At 34.5% G+C, this 18,063-nt stretch overlaps 1 protein-coding gene across 2 annotated transcripts in view; it reads right to left on the reverse strand.

The window, feature by feature from the left end:
* KLHL1 (kelch like family member 1) overlaps positions 1 to 18,063 on the reverse strand; it is a 340,600-nt gene that overhangs the window by 35,054 nt on the left and 287,483 nt on the right. For both annotated transcript variants that reach the window (XM_008686635.2, XM_008686634.2), the window contains one exon: positions 9,297 to 9,459. In XM_008686635.2, coding sequence (XP_008684857.2) covers positions 9,297 to 9,459 — 163 coding nt within the window. The remainder of the gene's footprint in view (positions 1 to 9,296; positions 9,460 to 18,063) is intronic.

Genomic DNA, 18,063 nt, shown 5'->3' on the forward strand with positions numbered 1-18,063 from the left:
TTTTTTTTTTTTCCCAGAAGAGAAATTACAAACTTCCAGAATATATTAGTAGTCCCAAGGGAGACCCAGCAGATAAGCAGGGTTTTTTTTCCTTATGCGTGACTCTAAGATATTACAATTTTAATACAAATAGCTTATCATACAAAAACTCATACAGTTTGGGTTTCCATCTTTAAGAAAAAGAATATCAAAGTTTGAATACAAAAAATAGAAATAGGCTCTTTCTTGGAAGGCCCTGAGGCTTCACTTACTGTGCTAGATATTGGGACATACCGGAGAAAACAACAGACATTGACTCCTCTTATGATTCTTCAAGCTGTATAAGCTTCAGGCTGCACAGAAATTGCAACTGCCCCATGAGTATTATTAACATGGGGTTTTGAATGCATAAGTGGACTCAGCTTAGCCATAGTGAATCATGAAGCAAAACTAGTTGTTTTTGTCGTCTTGCAGGCTCTCAAGGGTCTGTCGCATACATTTATTAAAATTCAAGCCTATTTATCGATGTGCTCAGACAGTATCAGTGTCTCCTTTTTGAGCTAACTCAGGAAATAAAGAGAAGCAAATCAGAAAGTCTTATTAGCTATGAAGTTTGAAAGGATCAAGCAGAGAGCAAAGAAAAAACAAAAAGAATTACCAGTACAGATAGCTATGGAATCTGAGGTTTTATAGGGCCAATCACCACACCACAACATCTGCTCACTGTTTTGCCGGGTTTCGTCCATTTACCAAGTAAGTCTGTTGGCTGTGCTGGCATAAGATGACATATCTACCACTTAGCTTACTCTGTCTTATTGGAAGACTAAACCAAAATATTTCGGAAATTGATGTAATTTTACCCTTGAATTTATCAGAATATACTCATTAATTTTAAGCCAGGAATCATTTTCTTTCTTTTTTTTTAATATTTTATTTATTTATTTGAGAGAGAGAGCAAGTGAATGCAAGCATTAGGGGAGGGGAGAGGCAGAGGGAGAGGGAGAAGCAAGGCTCCATCCTAGGACCCTGAGATCATGACCTGAGCCGAAGGAAGACACTTAACCGACTGAGCCACCCAGGCGCCGCAGGAATGAATTTCTCATTTTCTTATTTTTCCACAACAACTGGTATCATTAAGAATCTAAACTTTAGGGGCGCCTGGGTGGCACAGCGGTTAAGTGTCTGCCTTTGGCTCAGGGCGTGATCCCGGCGTTATGGGATCGAGCCCCACATCAGGCTCCTCTGCTATGAGCCTGCTTCTTCCTCTCCCACTCCCCCTGCTTGTGTTCCCTCTCTCGCTGGCTGTCTCTATCTTTGTCAAATAAATAAAATCTTAAAAAAAAAAAGAATCTAAACTTTAGAGGGCTCTTCACTGGCTTTTATGTGTCTTAATTGGAAAAATTATTCAAAATAATCTTCAGAGAGGCAACAGTCAGGTTAGCATGACACATTAGTGAGATGTGAAAACAAAACAAGAGGAGAAAATCATGTCAGTAGAGGTGAGAAAAAGATAAACAGCTGTCAGAGGGTGATGTTGGAAAAATTTTCTGCTATGGGTCTGAACGTGAAAGGTCACTTTCCAGTAATTATGTTTCTCTCTGAGTAAAACAGGACATGCAACTAGACAATAATGGATAGTCATCAAACCACAGAATTTTGAGGTCATTTTATCACATCCAGGATAAAAAATAAAGATACTCAAATGAGAGCTATATTATTTTGCTTTTTAAGGAGAAACATTGTTTGAAACTTAAATCATTTAAAACATTTTCATACAATAGGATTAAATTTGGGAAAAATGTACTCAATTACAGTGTGACAATTTCAAGAATAATAACTGAAATTAAATGCTATCATACTCTGATATTTGTTAGGATGAATGGTGTTAGAGTAAAACAAGATTTCTTGAGATATTAAATAAGCTAGCTGACCAAAAAATACAAGGACAAGAAAAACAATCTGAATGATGAATCCCACGTATAGCCAATTCAAAAGCCAATTTGAAGGGGGCATTAGAAGAAATTGGAAAGATAATTTAGTGGTAACAACATGTGAAAATGTGCTGTAAAACTGTCCATTAAATATTTTATTTGTTAGATCTTTATCCCACCTACTTCTGATTGAGTTTGGAGAAGATTTATAACAAAAATACACACATATTAAGATATTTCAAAGTTAAGTAATAGGGAAAGTTCACAAAGCTATAATGTAAGGTAATTATTAGAAATCTAGAATAAGATAAGTAATGTATTAAAACTTTAGTAGAAGAGAGGTGCATGTGTGTTACAGAATACATAACAGAATAATGCAGCAAATGAGTAAGATAAAAATCTATTGAGAGGAGTGGGGAATAGGATGTACCTAATTCACATAGGAACAATTCTAAGAAATTTCCTTTAGATAATTTTCAAATGAGATCAGATGGAAAGTTGGTAATAAACTTCAATTTTCTCTTCTGACAAATCTCCGTATAACTAGGAAGCTATTGGAGGAACACCTCAAACCACTTGTTACATAGCTCTGTACCACTATGGGATTGAAGGGATGTATATAATTTTAAGTCCTTTTACTCCTACCCAATGGTTTTCCAAAGTATCAGTGATAGTAGGACTCTTTTTCTTAACTGTACCCAAAAAGAATCTAGCAGGAATGTCTATAGGTATATGTGATATTGAAGACAGTACTAGTAGAACATTTGATACATAGAACCATGCTATAGAATTGTAGCTTACCAAACAAACAAAAATGCAACTAAATTGACAGGTAGCAATTTGCTTTGGCTTTCCATGATTTTGCCCCACCTTTCCTTTCTCATCTAACAGAGTTTTGAAACATTAGTGGATATGGACATTAATTAAACTTCGAACAAAATATTTGAGAGTAGGACTTTGAGAACAATTAAACATACTGTCCATGAGAGAAATTAATAGACTTATTGGTTTGTGACAGGACAAATCACAAGGAGTACATAGAAAACAAAACAAAGCACAACAGAGCACAGGTAAGAGTCTTTTCATAACATAAGAACATCTTACTATTTAGGCAAATGATACTTTTTTAAAAAAATGTATACTTTACAACTTATGATTTCTAGGAAAAATAAGTAAATTGTGTTCCAAAAACAACTGAAGAAAATACACACTTGGTGATACAAGAGTTTTTTAAGATAAGATGGTAAGACAGCACACTCAATTGAAGTAAGATGGATATGAAGTAGATAGGAGAGAAAGGTGTCAAACAAGGGTACCAGGTAAGGAAAATTAAAATGCAAAAAATTTAAGTCTGCATTGGAAATAATGAAGTCCATAAACAAAATGGCAATGGTTGAATCTGTGATATAGAAAAAATGTCCCAGGTTAAGTGGGAAAGAAATAAAATTACTAGGGAGAAAAGGAGTTTATGGCTATGGAATCAGTGCTCAAACACACATAGAATCGCAGACATGAATACATACTAAAATAGATAAACCAAAAATAAAGGCCTGGAATAATGGAACATTTTTTTTTAAATTCTCAATAGATAAAAACTTCCCTAAGTAAAAGAAAGACCTGGTTGAGATTGTTAAAATGAATCTCCAAGTATTAAGTTAAAAGAAAGAAAAGTAGCCATCAGATTGTACCCTGGTAAGCATTTTCTTTAATTTCTTTGTTGTTGTTGTTTTTATTTAAAAAGCATACATTTTAAAAAGCATACGCTTTTAAATTTCTTTTTTTTTAAGATTTTATTTATTTGACAGAGAGAGAAAGAAGAGAGCACAAGCAGGGGGAGTGACAGGCAGAGGGAGAGAGAGAAGCAGGCTCCCCACCGAGCAGAGATCCAGATGCTGGGCTCCATCCCAGGACCCTGGGATCACGACCTGGGCCCAAGGCAGATGCTTATCTGACTGAGCCACCCAGGCAACCAACATTTTAAATTTCAAGATGAATGTGCCAGTTATTAAGCTGTCCTCACATTGTCTCACATTCCCTCTTCTATACTGTAATTCTCTCTTTTTTTTTTTTAATATTTTATTTATTTATTTGACAGAGATAGAGACAGCCAGCGAGAGAGGGAACACAAGCAGGGGGAGTGGGAGAGGAAGAAGCAGGCTCATAGTGGAGGAGCCTGATGTGGGGCTCGATCCCATAACGCCGGGATCACGCCCTGAGCCGAAGGCAGACGCTTAACCGCTGTGCCACCCAGGCGCCCCTGTAATTCTCTCTTCTATACTGTACTTTTTGATGTTGGGCCTGCAATTCTGCAAATCACTTTTCTGATTTGCCACCTGGTTCCATTTTTGGCATGAATAGATGCAAGAAAGACACTTAAAGACTAGGGGCTGGCGGGGAGGGTCGTGCTCCTTTTTCTTTGGTTCTTGTTTCTGTTGAGTATCGCTCCTTTTTGTATCCAGTTGGCAGTTTTTAACACTTAACAAAAATCATTCTTTTGAGACCCCTCAGAACCATCAGGACCAGCAGACTGGCACCTTCTCCCTAGGGCTCAGGGTGCCAGGCTAAGGGGCCCCTCTTTCATGTCACAGACACTAGCTCTAGCTAAACAGTGGTCCAGTGGCACATGTCTGGGCTTCAGCTGCGTAAGTTCCTCCTCCAGACTTCAAAATCTTAATTATTATAATCTCTTCTTTTTGTTCCTTGGCAGTAGGGGTGGTAGGTGTTCCCTTTAGTTGATACATTTATGATGTAGTGTTCTCTTGTGACTTTTTGGCTCACTAATTAATTTTTAGATCTACTTAACAAGTCTTTACATTGTATTATCTTTGTTTAGAATAACAGATAAATGATTCATGTGATTTCTGCTTCTAGACCAACTCCTAACCTGATAAAAACATAGTCAAACATCTATAAGAATAAAGATTTGAGTTTTAAAAACACACATTAAAAATTTTTTAAAAAGGTGAAAGATAAGTAAGTAATATCTACTGAATTTTAAAGATACAAGGCTATGACATTAAATTACTCAAGTCAATTTGCAACAGATGTGTGAAAACAGAATAAAGTCCTTTTTAAGCCTAGAGTCTAATAAATTATATAATAACACATCCCTCCTGGAAAATAATAATAATAATAGATATATAATTTCCAGACTATATGAAGAACTTCACAAACCAAAATGAAAACTATAGAAAACCCAATGGAAACAGAGAAAAGACGTGAACATATACTTCAAAAAGAAGATAAACAAATGGCTAATAAACGTTAAGAAGGTGTTTAATCTCATTTGTCTTTAGTGGAAGGTGATAAGACTATCCACTAGAATGGATAAAAACATGAAAGATAAAAGACTGACATTACCAAGTCAGTGAGGTATAGAGTATCCAGAATTTGAATACACTTTTAATGTATTCAAAAGAAAAATCTTTTGAGCAGCATCTACTAAAGTTGAACACAAGAACGCCACATAGCCTAGCAATTGCAGTTCCAGATCTATACCCAGCTAAAATGTGTATGCAAGCTCACAAAGGACATATATAAAGACACACACAGAAGCACTATTTTTAATAGCCAAGAGGTGGAAAGTATTAAAATGTCCAATTATAGGAGAATGAATAAATACAATTTCTGTATATTAAAGAATAAACTACAAAGACAATTATTAATACTATCTTTTGTTAAATTCTGAATTTCAAGACATAAATAAACTAAGACAATGAATAAAACTAAGTCAAGCACATATTAATGAATAAGAAAACAAGGGGGGAAACAAACATAGCTTCTGTATATGCACAAGTTTGATTAAAAATAAAAACCAAATAATGACAATGACAAAAACTAAGGCAAAATGAAATTAATAATAGTGCTAACACATGAAAATACCAAACTAAGAGGATCACAACAATACAGGGCTCCTGGATGGCTCAGTTGGTTAAGTATCCAACACTTGAATTCAGCTCAAGTCATGATCTCAGGGTCGTGGGATGGAACCCCATGTTGGGCTCCGTCTACCACTGAGTCTGCTAGAGAAGCTTTCTCTCCCCCTCCCCATGCTCACACTCTCTCTAAATAAATAAATAAATAAATAAAATCTTAAAAAAATACACAAGGAGGTTATAACAATACAAAATGGATTATTATTATCAATCATTAATAGTCATAGAATTAAAAGCTTTCCACTAAATTTTAGAGTATCAGTAAAATAAAAATTTTAAAGGGAATATATATGATAATGTACATATAATTTCTACTATTATCTCTTTGTCTTTCTCAAGAAAAATACTTCTCATATTTATAGACAGTTACAGCAGATAAATTATAGAAAGCTTTTCAATTCATGTTGTGATATTATGCTAAGATATCATAACGGAAAGTGTTGTGAAATGGTTTTTCAAAAGATATGTAGACCAGACATAGATGCAAAATCAAGGTCAGAATATAGAATGTAACAAAACATCAAAGGGATAATGCAACATGAATTAGTTGGTTTTATTTTAGGTGTGTAATGATCATTTACAGTTAGAATATTTATATAAACTACATATGAATAGATCAAATAAGAAAAAACACCATTTTTATAAATTCTTAGAAGGACTTAATAAAACATAAAACCAATGCTGATTTATTAGAATAAAATCTCTATTAAGCAAACTACAGATAATAATATCTTGCCCTTAACATCCTGCAATGTATGTATCTCATATAACAACTAACATCACACACAGACTTTGAAGCCCTAAAGTCTTTCCAATTAAAGGACACAGACAAGGACCCTGGCATTATTACTATATATGTCATTATTTTACAAGTAAAGGCAATACAATAAAAAATGAAATAAATGTAAATATTAAGAAGGAAGGGATACAGTTTCATTATTAGTTTGCTGTACGTTTATTTTCCTAGAAAATCACTTATTATAAATTTAAAAATTAATGGATTTATTAAGTATTTACATGTAATAGCAAAATGGCTGTTATAAACATATATACATAAACTATTTTCTCTAGTGCACTATAAGTGTGTAATTAGTAATATATATGAACAAATATATACTAAAAAATGCACAGAAGCATAAATAAATGTGAAGAGACCTCAGAAAGAAAATATGAAGCCTCTGCCAGAATTAAGAACCACTGAAATACAGTGGCTGATTTTAAGAGATAAAAATATGTCCATATTCTTAAATATAAAGATCTATAAATATTTGTCTGCAGACAAAATCCCAAGGGGATTTTCAAGAAGTATCTATGACACTAACAATGTAATTTTATGTCTAAAATAAACCTGAATGAAACCTGGAAAAACCTAAGCCAGAGGAAATCATAAACAAAAAAAGGTTGAAATAAATACATAAACACGAAATTTGTGTGTCAAAAACATACACAATTAAAAGAATAAATGGACACAATGTTGATGCAGGTAGAAAATATTGCTATGTATTTCATAAAAATAGAAATATAGAAACATACTAGGTCAAATAGAATGAGCAATACACTCAACTTTAATTTTGCCATTAATAAAAAAATTATATTTAAACAATATTTTTCAATTTTTTTCTTTTCTTTTTTTTGTGGTAACAAATGGTAACACAAAGTATTGATCAAGGTGCACTGAAAAGGCATTTTTCATGTAATGCTGTCGAGAAAGTTTTTGGTAAATTCTACTGAAGGAAAGGTTTAAATTAAAATATTTATTTTAAGCTTCAAAATAATTCAGTGCCAATTCCCCTACAATTCACTTTAGAAATTCTTCCTAAAGAAACAATCAGTAATTTACCAAATATATTACATCTAGCAGTATGCAATATGGCTTTCTTTATAACATCAAAATTTGGGAAGTAGTTTAGATATATTTATATTACGTTAGATGTAAATGTTTTAAATATATTTAGACACTTCAGATGTTAACCAGAGACTAGTTACTTACACTTAAGATCTTTTTTCTTGCAGAAAGTGGACTACTGCGTAACCATTAAAATTTGAATTTCCAAGAGTTTATAATTCCTTGGAAAAGTTTATTTACAGTTTAGATAACAGAATCAGTTTATTTAACAACATACTGTAATAATAACTTTATAAATGCCCATGTATTTAGAAAAAAAAATTAGCTTGTCAAAGATGATTAAGAGTAAGTTGGGTAGGGGAATTCATTCAACATTTCCTTAGTAGATATACTGAATGTGTATTATGCCTAGGGAGGGATATAACAATGAATGATGTAGACAAATCTTGATATTTACTGAACATAATATGTTAGTGAAAACAGACAAAAAACAATAATGTATGTAATTTCAAGAACAGTAAGGAAATTGAGATAGTGTGCGGGGTGGTCTGTTTAATAGAGTGCATAGTAAATACCTCCATGAGGACAAATTTGGAGATGGAATGTGAACAATAAGGAGAAGGATCTAGGCACATGAGGATTGGTAGGAACAGCATCTCGGACAAAGAAAAGAGCAAATTCAGAGGGACTAAGGGGCTAGAGCTTGCCACATTTGAGGCTGAAGCAAAGAGGAAGGGAAAAAATAGAGTAGGCAGGAGTAAGATCCAGTGGGTCCCTTTAGGTGAAGACAGGCACTGTGTTCTGTTTGCAAAAAGAAGGCCTTGAAGAGGAGTAACTTACAATTTGTATTTATAAAAGGATTGTTCTGGCTGCTTTAGCAAATGGACTGTAGGAGAAAGAGAAGTAGGGAAACCAGACCGGAAACATTTGCAGTTGTCCAGAACCAATGTGTTACTAACTTTGTTTAAGGCAGGAGGTTCTCATGGGAGTAAGAGGGAGTGTATTTTGTCATCTCCACAGGATATGAGGCAAAGTCTGGAGACTTTCCAGTTGTCCCACTGGGATAGAGGTAGAGCTGGCGTCTAGTGCATAGAAGCCCAGAATTCCACTGAACATCCTGCTGTGCACAGGACAGAGCCTCGCCTCTAATAAAGGATTATATTTCAACAGTATTGAGATTAAGAATTCCTGATTTAGGGTAATAGGAATGGAAATGGTGGAAAGTGGACACACTGGCATAATCATGCAAAAAATATATACTAGGCACCAAATTTTAGTAGCATTTTGAAAGCTCCTCAGATTATTTTACCAGGAAGTATGTAAATATGCAGATCTCTAGTGGAAATAATTCTCATGAAATATATTTGGTGCTGCTTTAACTGGCAATTAATGTGAAGTTTTAGTTTCTGTATTATATGGAGAGACAACCAGAAAAATATGCAGTCTTCATTCATCAATTATCCATGAAGACCAAATTAAAGAAAAAAATAGCAATCTAAAAATTTTTAAAGAGATTTTTATTGAGTCAGCTTACTAAAAGTTATTTTAAAAAGAATACTTACTCAAAAAATGTGTTTTCCGATAAAAGAAGGAAAATCTACTCACTTGCCATTCAATGCTGCTACACCAACTGTGCTTCGGGCGATGGACATACTGGCTACAAATGTCCATTGCTGACTTTGGGGATCCCACCTCTCCACTGTGTTCAGGTAGCTCCAGCCATCATGGCCTCCGACAGCATAAATAGGACCTTCCAGGACTGTTACTCCTAAAACAGGGGAGAAATGAAAACTGAATGGATTGATTTCACAGTAAGAGTTAAAAAATCAGATTAACAGTAAAAACTGTGATGCAATTCGGAGTAGGCTCTAGCCATCACACAATAGCAGTAGGGTAGAAACTGTTTACTATTAACGGTATCATTGTATTAAAGTGAAGAAAAATTGAGGCCCCAAAATTAATATGATCTAGATGCTTTATAAAAGAAAATGAATTTCCTTATTTATGTCTCAAATTCTAAAAATCAGAGGTGATACATATCGTGCCTCTATTTTTGAAGAGCATTTCTACACTGCAGTTTAAAGTAGTTTATTACTTTAAGCAGTGTTACATTAAAGCAATGCAATATTATCAATTTGAAATTCAAGGTAGCATTTTCTGTTTTGGCTTTCAGTAACTTTAAAATAAAGTTATCTAAAGGTTAGAAAATATGATGCATTTCATATTATAAGCTGAAATCACTAAACATAAGCAATTAAAACAAATTAATAGTGAGTCATCAATGGAAGGAGATTTTATATATATTTTTTCACATTCCTATATATTGCTTTTCCAGTATATTCACTTCTTTATAGATGAGTTTTCTTAAATGCTAACAATTGCTAAATATTTAAATATCATGTTAACATTGGCTGAAATTATCTCATAACATATACAGAAATTCTGATGAATTTTCCTCCCAAGTTCAAAGTCTGATTGTCAAGGGCTTTGAAGAGTGTTATTTTACCCTACTTGCCAGCTGATGACTTAGACTGCCATAAATTTGTGTATATTGGGAGAAGACATGAGACTTACATTTTTTTTTGAAGATTTTATTTATTTATTTGACAGAGAGAGAGACAGCCAGCAAGAGAGGGAACACAAGCAGGGGGAGTGGGAGAGGAAGAAGCAGGCTTCCCAGCAGAGCAGGGAGCCCAATCGAGCAGGGAGCTCGATTCCCATGACCCTGGGATCATGACCTGAGCTAAAGGCAGATGCTTAACGACTGAGCCACCCAGGTGCCCCTAGACATGAGACTTCTGGGCCAGAGGGGAAAGGTAGTTCATTACTCATACCAACAGCAATAGTCAGAGTATCTCTCTTTTATTTATTTATTTATTTATTTATTTAGCTACTTCTTCAAGCCCCGGTTCCAAAAGGATGACCCACAGAGGATGACCAACATGACCTTTACATTTTCCTCACCTTTACCAAAATTTAGACAGGATTGTTCTTATTTCTAGGGCCCTGACCTCATTTTCTTTAGAGCATTTAGTTTAGAAAACATGTAATTGCACATTATTTCTCTGTCCTTTCTAGATGGAAATCTTTTTAAATGCATCCTACTTGTGTTACAACCCAGGACTTTTTTCTCAAGGACCTGGGAACTATTTCTTTGAAGTGTAAGCATCAAGAAAGACATTGAGAGCCTAACTTCAGTTGGCACCTTGCTTCAAGTTGTAAAACTACCTCTTGTCATGAAGATAGAAAATTTTCCTCATCTTTGGGTAAGGCCAGTTAGCAAAGAGATTGCCTATGATCCCTGCGCCTACCTGAGCTCTTAAAAACCCTCCTGCCTTTGTTTTGTTGAGGTTAAGCTCAGCCTCAATTCTGGCCTCTCTCCCCTGTTGCAATAGCCTTGAATAAAGTCTTCCTTGCTTGTTAAATTTGTCTAATGCATTTTTTGCCTTGACAAGGGTCGGTTGGAACCTGAACATGCAGTGGATTGTATTAAGAGAAAGGAAATAAATTTACAATGAGCTATAAACCTATATGTCTATTACTACAGAAGGAGACATTATCTTCATGCTTTTAAGCGTGACTGCCTTTCACTTTGGAAAGAGGAACTCTATCTTAGCCTTTCTGTTATATTAACATCCTTTTGGGCAGTTAGTGCCTTGCTTGAAAGTTGTGCAAAAATGTGAAAGACCCATGGAGAATTGTCTTTCAACACGAACCTCAAAATAAATGCCCCCTTGTTAGTTCATTCATTCACTCATTCATCTGAATGTCTATTCCTGAGTTTCAGGAATTGTTCTTAGTACCCCACAGGGCCATGAACACAGAGGTGAACAAGGGAAACAAAGTCCATGCCCTCGCTGAGTTCATATATATTGGTCAATGAATATTTAACTAAATTGGAATAAGTACATTATTCACAGTAAGCAACTCCTTCACACATATTGTACAATTATAATTTAATAAAGGATAAAGTAACTGATTAGAATATCAGATTGCTGTCATACATATATTTAATTTAGGGATGCTATTGTACACACACCAGTAAATAGATATCTATATGGCAAACAGTGTTCTGACTCAGTGATTGCCAAAATCAAAGGGTATAAACTTCGGATGTTGATCTTTCTTTAGGCAGCTCAAAATAGGAGATAGGGATCAGAAAGGATGAATAAGTGTTAAATATTTGGGGGGCAATTTCCAAAGGATATGGATATATCTTATGGGGTTTTTATAGAAGTATGTACAATCATTCACATGTCTCAATAATAATTAATTATATTGAGATAAACTTCAAACATCAGTGAAGTTTTTAAAGATATATCCATCAGAAAGGGGCCAAATCATTAGCATGAATCTAATGAATTTGGGTTTTATTCTAAGAGCAAAGGGAAATCACTGAAGTGTTTGTCAGTGAAGGATATGACCACCATGATATTTATTTTGGTTGTGTTGTAGCAAATGGATTGGAGTCAGTTTAGGTGGTAGTAGAGAGGTGATTAGGAGGAAATCGCAGTTATCCAAAAAGGAGGAGATGGTAGCTTGCACTAGTAGGTTAAAGAGTAAATACAGAAAAGTAGAAATATTTGAGATTTATTCTGACTCTGGAGGTTTGTTGTTAGAACATGCTAATGGATAGGATCTGGGTATGTGAATAAAAAGGACAATTCGCGGGTAGAGGAATTGACTGAAAAATTTGAGAACTGTATTTTGAAGATATCATGTTTGAGGGGACTATCAGACATCTAAGTGGAGCATTTAAAAAGGCTGTTTAATATACATGTCAAAAGTTCAAGTCAGTGTTGGTGCTACATGTCTAAATTTTGGACATACCAGCAATGACATGGCATTTAAAGGCACAGAATCAGATAAGGTCAGTTAAGAAAACAGTATTAAGAGAGAAGGTAACAGAGACCAGAATCTAGCTCTGAGTGGCTTCAATATCAATTACAAGAAAAGAGAACAAAAGAGACAGAGAAGAAATGGCCAGATAGGTGGAAGGAAAACCAGAAACTTTTTGTTATTTGAAAACTAAGAGTGGATAGTGTTTCTGGGGGGATGGGGTAATCATCCGCTTACATATTTCTGACCAAGTACACATTTCTATTGGATTTGGAAAGAGGGAGGTTATTGTTCACTTTCAAAATAGGTTCTGGAGTATTACATTACAAGTTGTAATACAATCGGATAACTACTTAATCAAATATATATCCTACAAAAACCATTGATCTGTGACTTGTTTTTTTAGCTGTTTGAGATTATTTGACTTTATGAACATGGTTCAGTCCTAGAGTGTAACATATATAAAATGCCACAGATTTATGAACTCTGGATGCCTTACACTGTGATTTGCATATTTTTTTGCAGCTGTTATGGTAAGTGGACCAGAATAATTTCAAAATTGGAATGATACATTCAATGTCTTCCTTATGTTTACCAAAAATATCTTACAAATGCAGTAAAGCAAGGTTAACAGTATAAAAATATTTCTCTGTGCTTTGTTCAGTAACAATATTAAACTTCCACTAAAAAATAATAATTTAATTGAAATAATTTTGTATGTCTCAAGCTTAGTAATTGCATGATTATTCTGATAATTTCAAAATGTCTTCTTAATACTTTATGTTACTAAATTGTACTTTTTCAAAATGCATAATTACTTACATGTTTTAAACTATAGGTCTTGCACATATTATTCTCTTTAAGACTTTTGCTGTAAAATATTTATTAAAATTTTCCCATATAGGGGCACCTGGGTGGCTCAGTCAGTTAAGCAACCAACTCTTGATTTCGTCTCAGCTCATGATCTCAGGTCTAGGATCCAGCCAGGCAACAGGCTCTGCGCGGCGTGGAATCTCCTTGTCCCTTTCCCTCTGCTCCTCCCCCCATTCATGCTCACTCTCTCTCTAAAAATAAATAAATGAGTATTTTAAAAAATAAAATAAAAGCAAAATTTAATTTTACTCACATAATTTGCCTCAAAATATTTATTTTACTATTTCTATATCAATACAACCAGACATTTAATTTGTTCTCCTGAAAAAGAAATTATTACTCTTCTTTACACTTGTTAATATCATCCATTTAAAATATTGCTAAATTTATTCTAAGCTCTAAACTTTTCCAAATTAAAGACATATTTTAATTAAAAATTGTGACAACATAAAGCCAGTTCTTAATATTGCTTTATTGTTTGCATTTTTGCCATTAATTACATAATTTGAAAAGCTTTCGCTTGTAAAAAATGAGATTTCCTTTTGTCTATGTAGAGAATATTTATTTTTAAGTGAATAATAATACATTTAAATTTCTTTTGACTTAATAATTATGTCAAATAAATTGCTATAATATTACTAATTATTATCTTATGGATGTCTCAAAATATATTTAAATTACCACTGGCTTCAATATGTAAATTATCTTATAGACATGAATTTATTTTTAATCTTCTTTTCTAAACTGTTCTTAAAAATCACCATCAAGGATGTAGTAGCACCCAGTAAATACTTATAACTAATGATTAGGGTGATTTAATCCCAGTGTTATCAAATAGTTTTACTTCAGAAGCAATGAATCCCTAAGTAATAGTTTATTTAGGGATTTTTGTTCTATGCAAAGAATTAAATGAAAAATAACATACATAACTGGGAATGGAGAAATAGATAAGTAAAATTACATATATTTTATACATTACAAAATTTTCCCAGTGATAGTAAATATATATGCATGTACATGTGTACTTATATGTATGATATATGTATGTGTGTATATATATAGTCTTTGTGAGAATTTACCCAATATTATATATGCATATAGGATAAAACATATACAAATGCTTTCTATATAATTATGATGTAAAATACTAATAGGTTAATACATATATAATTTTTAAATGTTGATCATAAGCAGAACAAAATAGACTATGTTGCACAGAGATATTTTTCATGCAATCCTACGAAATAATGTAGGCTTAAGGTATATTTTTATTTTTGCTTGAACTGTAGAGAAAACACACTTTGTACTGGTGTATTGTATCCCATTCTTTCCTTAACTGAGATTGTGATTGTCAGTCTTGGCTGCCCATTGAAATCACCTGGGAATCTTTGAAAAAATACTAATATCTGAATCAGAGAGATTCAGATTTATCTGACTGCACTGAGATGATGCCTAACCACAGAAACATTTCAAAGTTCTCTAGGGTGAGAACTTTTAACTGAATCCTTAACTGAATCCTCAGTCAAGATTGAGGATGATTGCCACAGTATAAACTGACATTAGTACTAGAACCATTAGGCAGAAGGTCTCCAACCAGTAATCTGCCTACCTTCCAAGTTGCTAACATCTTTCATTCATGTTGTGTGGCATGTGTGTGTGTGTGTGGGGGGGGTAATACAGAATCAAGGTTGTCACTGAAGTTTAGTAGTCAGCCAACATCCAATTTTACTATTATACAATTTTCATTTCTTGGGTTCATTCATCATCCACCCATTTTTCCAATAACGATGGTATAACTTCTACCAGTTCATGTCCTCACAGAGTGCACAGTGGGGTGGGAAAGGCAGAGGTGTGAGTCAATGCAGCCTACAAACAGGTGCTACTTTAGTACCTGTCCATAGGATGAGAGGAGAAGGCTGCTTCTCCAAAGTGAAAAAGTGACAAGTGAGCTAAAACCTGGGGAAATATTAGGATTCATTTGGGGGTTAAGGAATTCTAGGCAGAAGGAACATTGGTATGAAGACGTTGGTGGTAGGAAGAAGCAGAGTATGTCTGAGGAGCTGCAAGAGGGCCATGTAGCAAGAAAACTGGAGAGTTCAGGGGCAGGCAGGGTGGCAAACAGTAAGCCTGAAGAGTTACCACATGATGGGGGGCCTGATGTGCCAACAAGAATTCTTCTTTTCTTTTTTAATCCTAAGAGCAATGTGAAACTGCTGAAACGATGCAACTGCATTCATTTTTCAAAAAACTCCCCTTGAGATATGGTGTGGAGAAATGAGCATGGATGAGTCCATGCCAATAGTGTATGTGACAGACGGCAGTGTCTTATACTGATGTGGTAGCAGCTAATAGAAGAAAAAATGAAAGACTCAGGAAATATTTTCGAACAAAGATGTATTGATTGGATCCCTTTCCTCATATCCCTTCTTCATCCATTCCATTAACGCATTCTGTCTGTAAAAGAAAGAAAGAAAGAAAGAAAGAAAGAAAGAAAGAAAGAAAGAAAGAAAGAAAATACATCTTAGCCATGTGATTTAGAAATGTTACTTAGCCTCTTGTGCCTCAGTTTCCTGACTTGTACAATGGAGCTAGTGATGGTACCTAACCCACAGGGTTGCTTCAAAGACTGAATGGCATAATACACGCAAAGCACTGAGAAAAGCATATGGCACATATTTAGCCTTATGTAAGAACTCAATATGATGAAGGTTATGGTAGCAATGTATCAAGACCCTAAGTCTTCTCATCAAATTTCAGTCTATCATATCACCGGAAGGATATAGGAGAGACTTGTGAAGAAACGAGTTCAAGATTTAAAAACACTCCACTATTCTACATTGTCTCTATTTCTGAGTGCTCTGTTTATGTTTGCTTCCTTGTAGGCAATTTAAAATACTGATTGAAAACCTTTCACAAAAAAAAAAAAAAAAAGCCCCCTCTAAATATTTTGCTAAATGAATATATGTTTCCTGTTATAAAAATCATTGGGATGATTTCATGTAATACTTAGTCATTGTTTAAAGTAGGAATGTTGTATACATTGAAAGGAAAATAAGCAATCACAATAGATTTTGAAGAGCTATCCTTCTAAATGCCAGCTTTCCTTGTAGCTATGCATTGTTGGCTTTTAAGGCAAAAATTACAATTGAGGTAATACAGAAAAGTGTTATAGAGTCTGTAGGTTGTAATTGGGTGATTAGAGAAGATATCACAGAAGATGAGGCAAGTGAACTGTGGTTTAAAGTTTGGCTATAATTTTCACAAACACAGATGCAAGACATTGTAAGAGAAGGGAATCACTTGAGCATAACATAGAAGTAAAAAGCAGGCTCTGAATGGCAACTTTAATCAGTTGTTATGCCAACCATAAAAATGTGCCCACCTATAACTGACGATTGCCTGTCTGCATCCACTGAGGCCACACTTCTTACCAACCACTCTGACAGTGATTGTGCAAGGTAAAGGCGGTAACGCAGGCCCATTCCCACACACATGGGGCTCTCTGTATTGAAGATTTGCCTATAGGACTCCCTCTGGGGCTGGCCAAACTGTTTTTGGAACTGGGTTGCAGTCTGAGGCTCTTTCTACCCAATCCCAATACTCCTTCCTTCCCTTTTTCCTTCACAGATGTTAGGTCAAGCATGATGGTCTGAAGTCTGTTTCACCCTCTGGATCTTTTAAGGCTGTTTTTTCCAGTAAACCTCTTGAACAGCTAATCCCATGCATTATTGATATCTGCTGCTTAGTGAACCCAAACTAATACTGTTGTTAAAAGAAAAAGTTTGCAGATAAAGTTGAAAAAAAATGTGGGGCGGGGGTAAGCAGGATATAGAAGGCAGTTTTAAAAGTACTGATTTTATGTGAGACACTGAGGAAGGTTTTTGTGCAAGAGAGTAGCATCATTAGAATTACTCTAACCCCAGTTTTTAGATCATTGTAGTGACTATGTGCAGAGACAAGTGAAAATGCCATTAAATAATCTTTTCCACTGTCTAGATAAATGTGAGGAAGATGTCAGCGTGTAAATATGGCCATTGGTATAAAACCAGAGAGATGGGACACACATCATGGAGGAAGTACCAGAAGAATCAGATCTAGATTTTATTATTCAATATGGCAGACAAATCAAGATCCATCAATTCAGCAAATAAGAATATTTGTTGAAATCTTTCACAACAGAAATTGAGAATTTAAGATATCCTACCTAACCACTGGCAAAGACATCATAAATTCAGTTGGTGTTATGTTAATATCTGAGCAATTGTCCCACTCAAAGATTGCTCTCTACTGCATCACAGCTAGGGTCTACTGAAACACACACAATACACTTTATCGTGTATGACAATATCAGCATCTTGAGGTTTCAAGCTTACTTTCCTTAATGACATAGAAATACTTGAAAATAAATGTTCCTGGATGATACCCTTTAGCTGTTCTCTTTTAACAAATGATAGGATGATGAAAAAATAAATGAGACTCGATGTAATTTTCAGGACAACCAGTTTCTCCCAGGGTTGTAGTAACTGTTCTCAAAGATACACAATTACACACAGGATGTTAGCAATGGACATAAAAACAAATATGTGTAATCCAAATTACATAAAATGCCCATACACTTTTTCCTCATTTGTTCATAATTTGACAAGGGACAGGGACATAC

Source organism: Ursus maritimus, unplaced genomic scaffold (assembly GCF_017311325.1).
Source record: "Ursus maritimus isolate PB19 unplaced genomic scaffold, ASM1731132v1 scaffold_10, whole genome shotgun sequence".
NCBI classification, from domain to species: domain Eukaryota; kingdom Metazoa; phylum Chordata; class Mammalia; order Carnivora; family Ursidae; genus Ursus; species Ursus maritimus.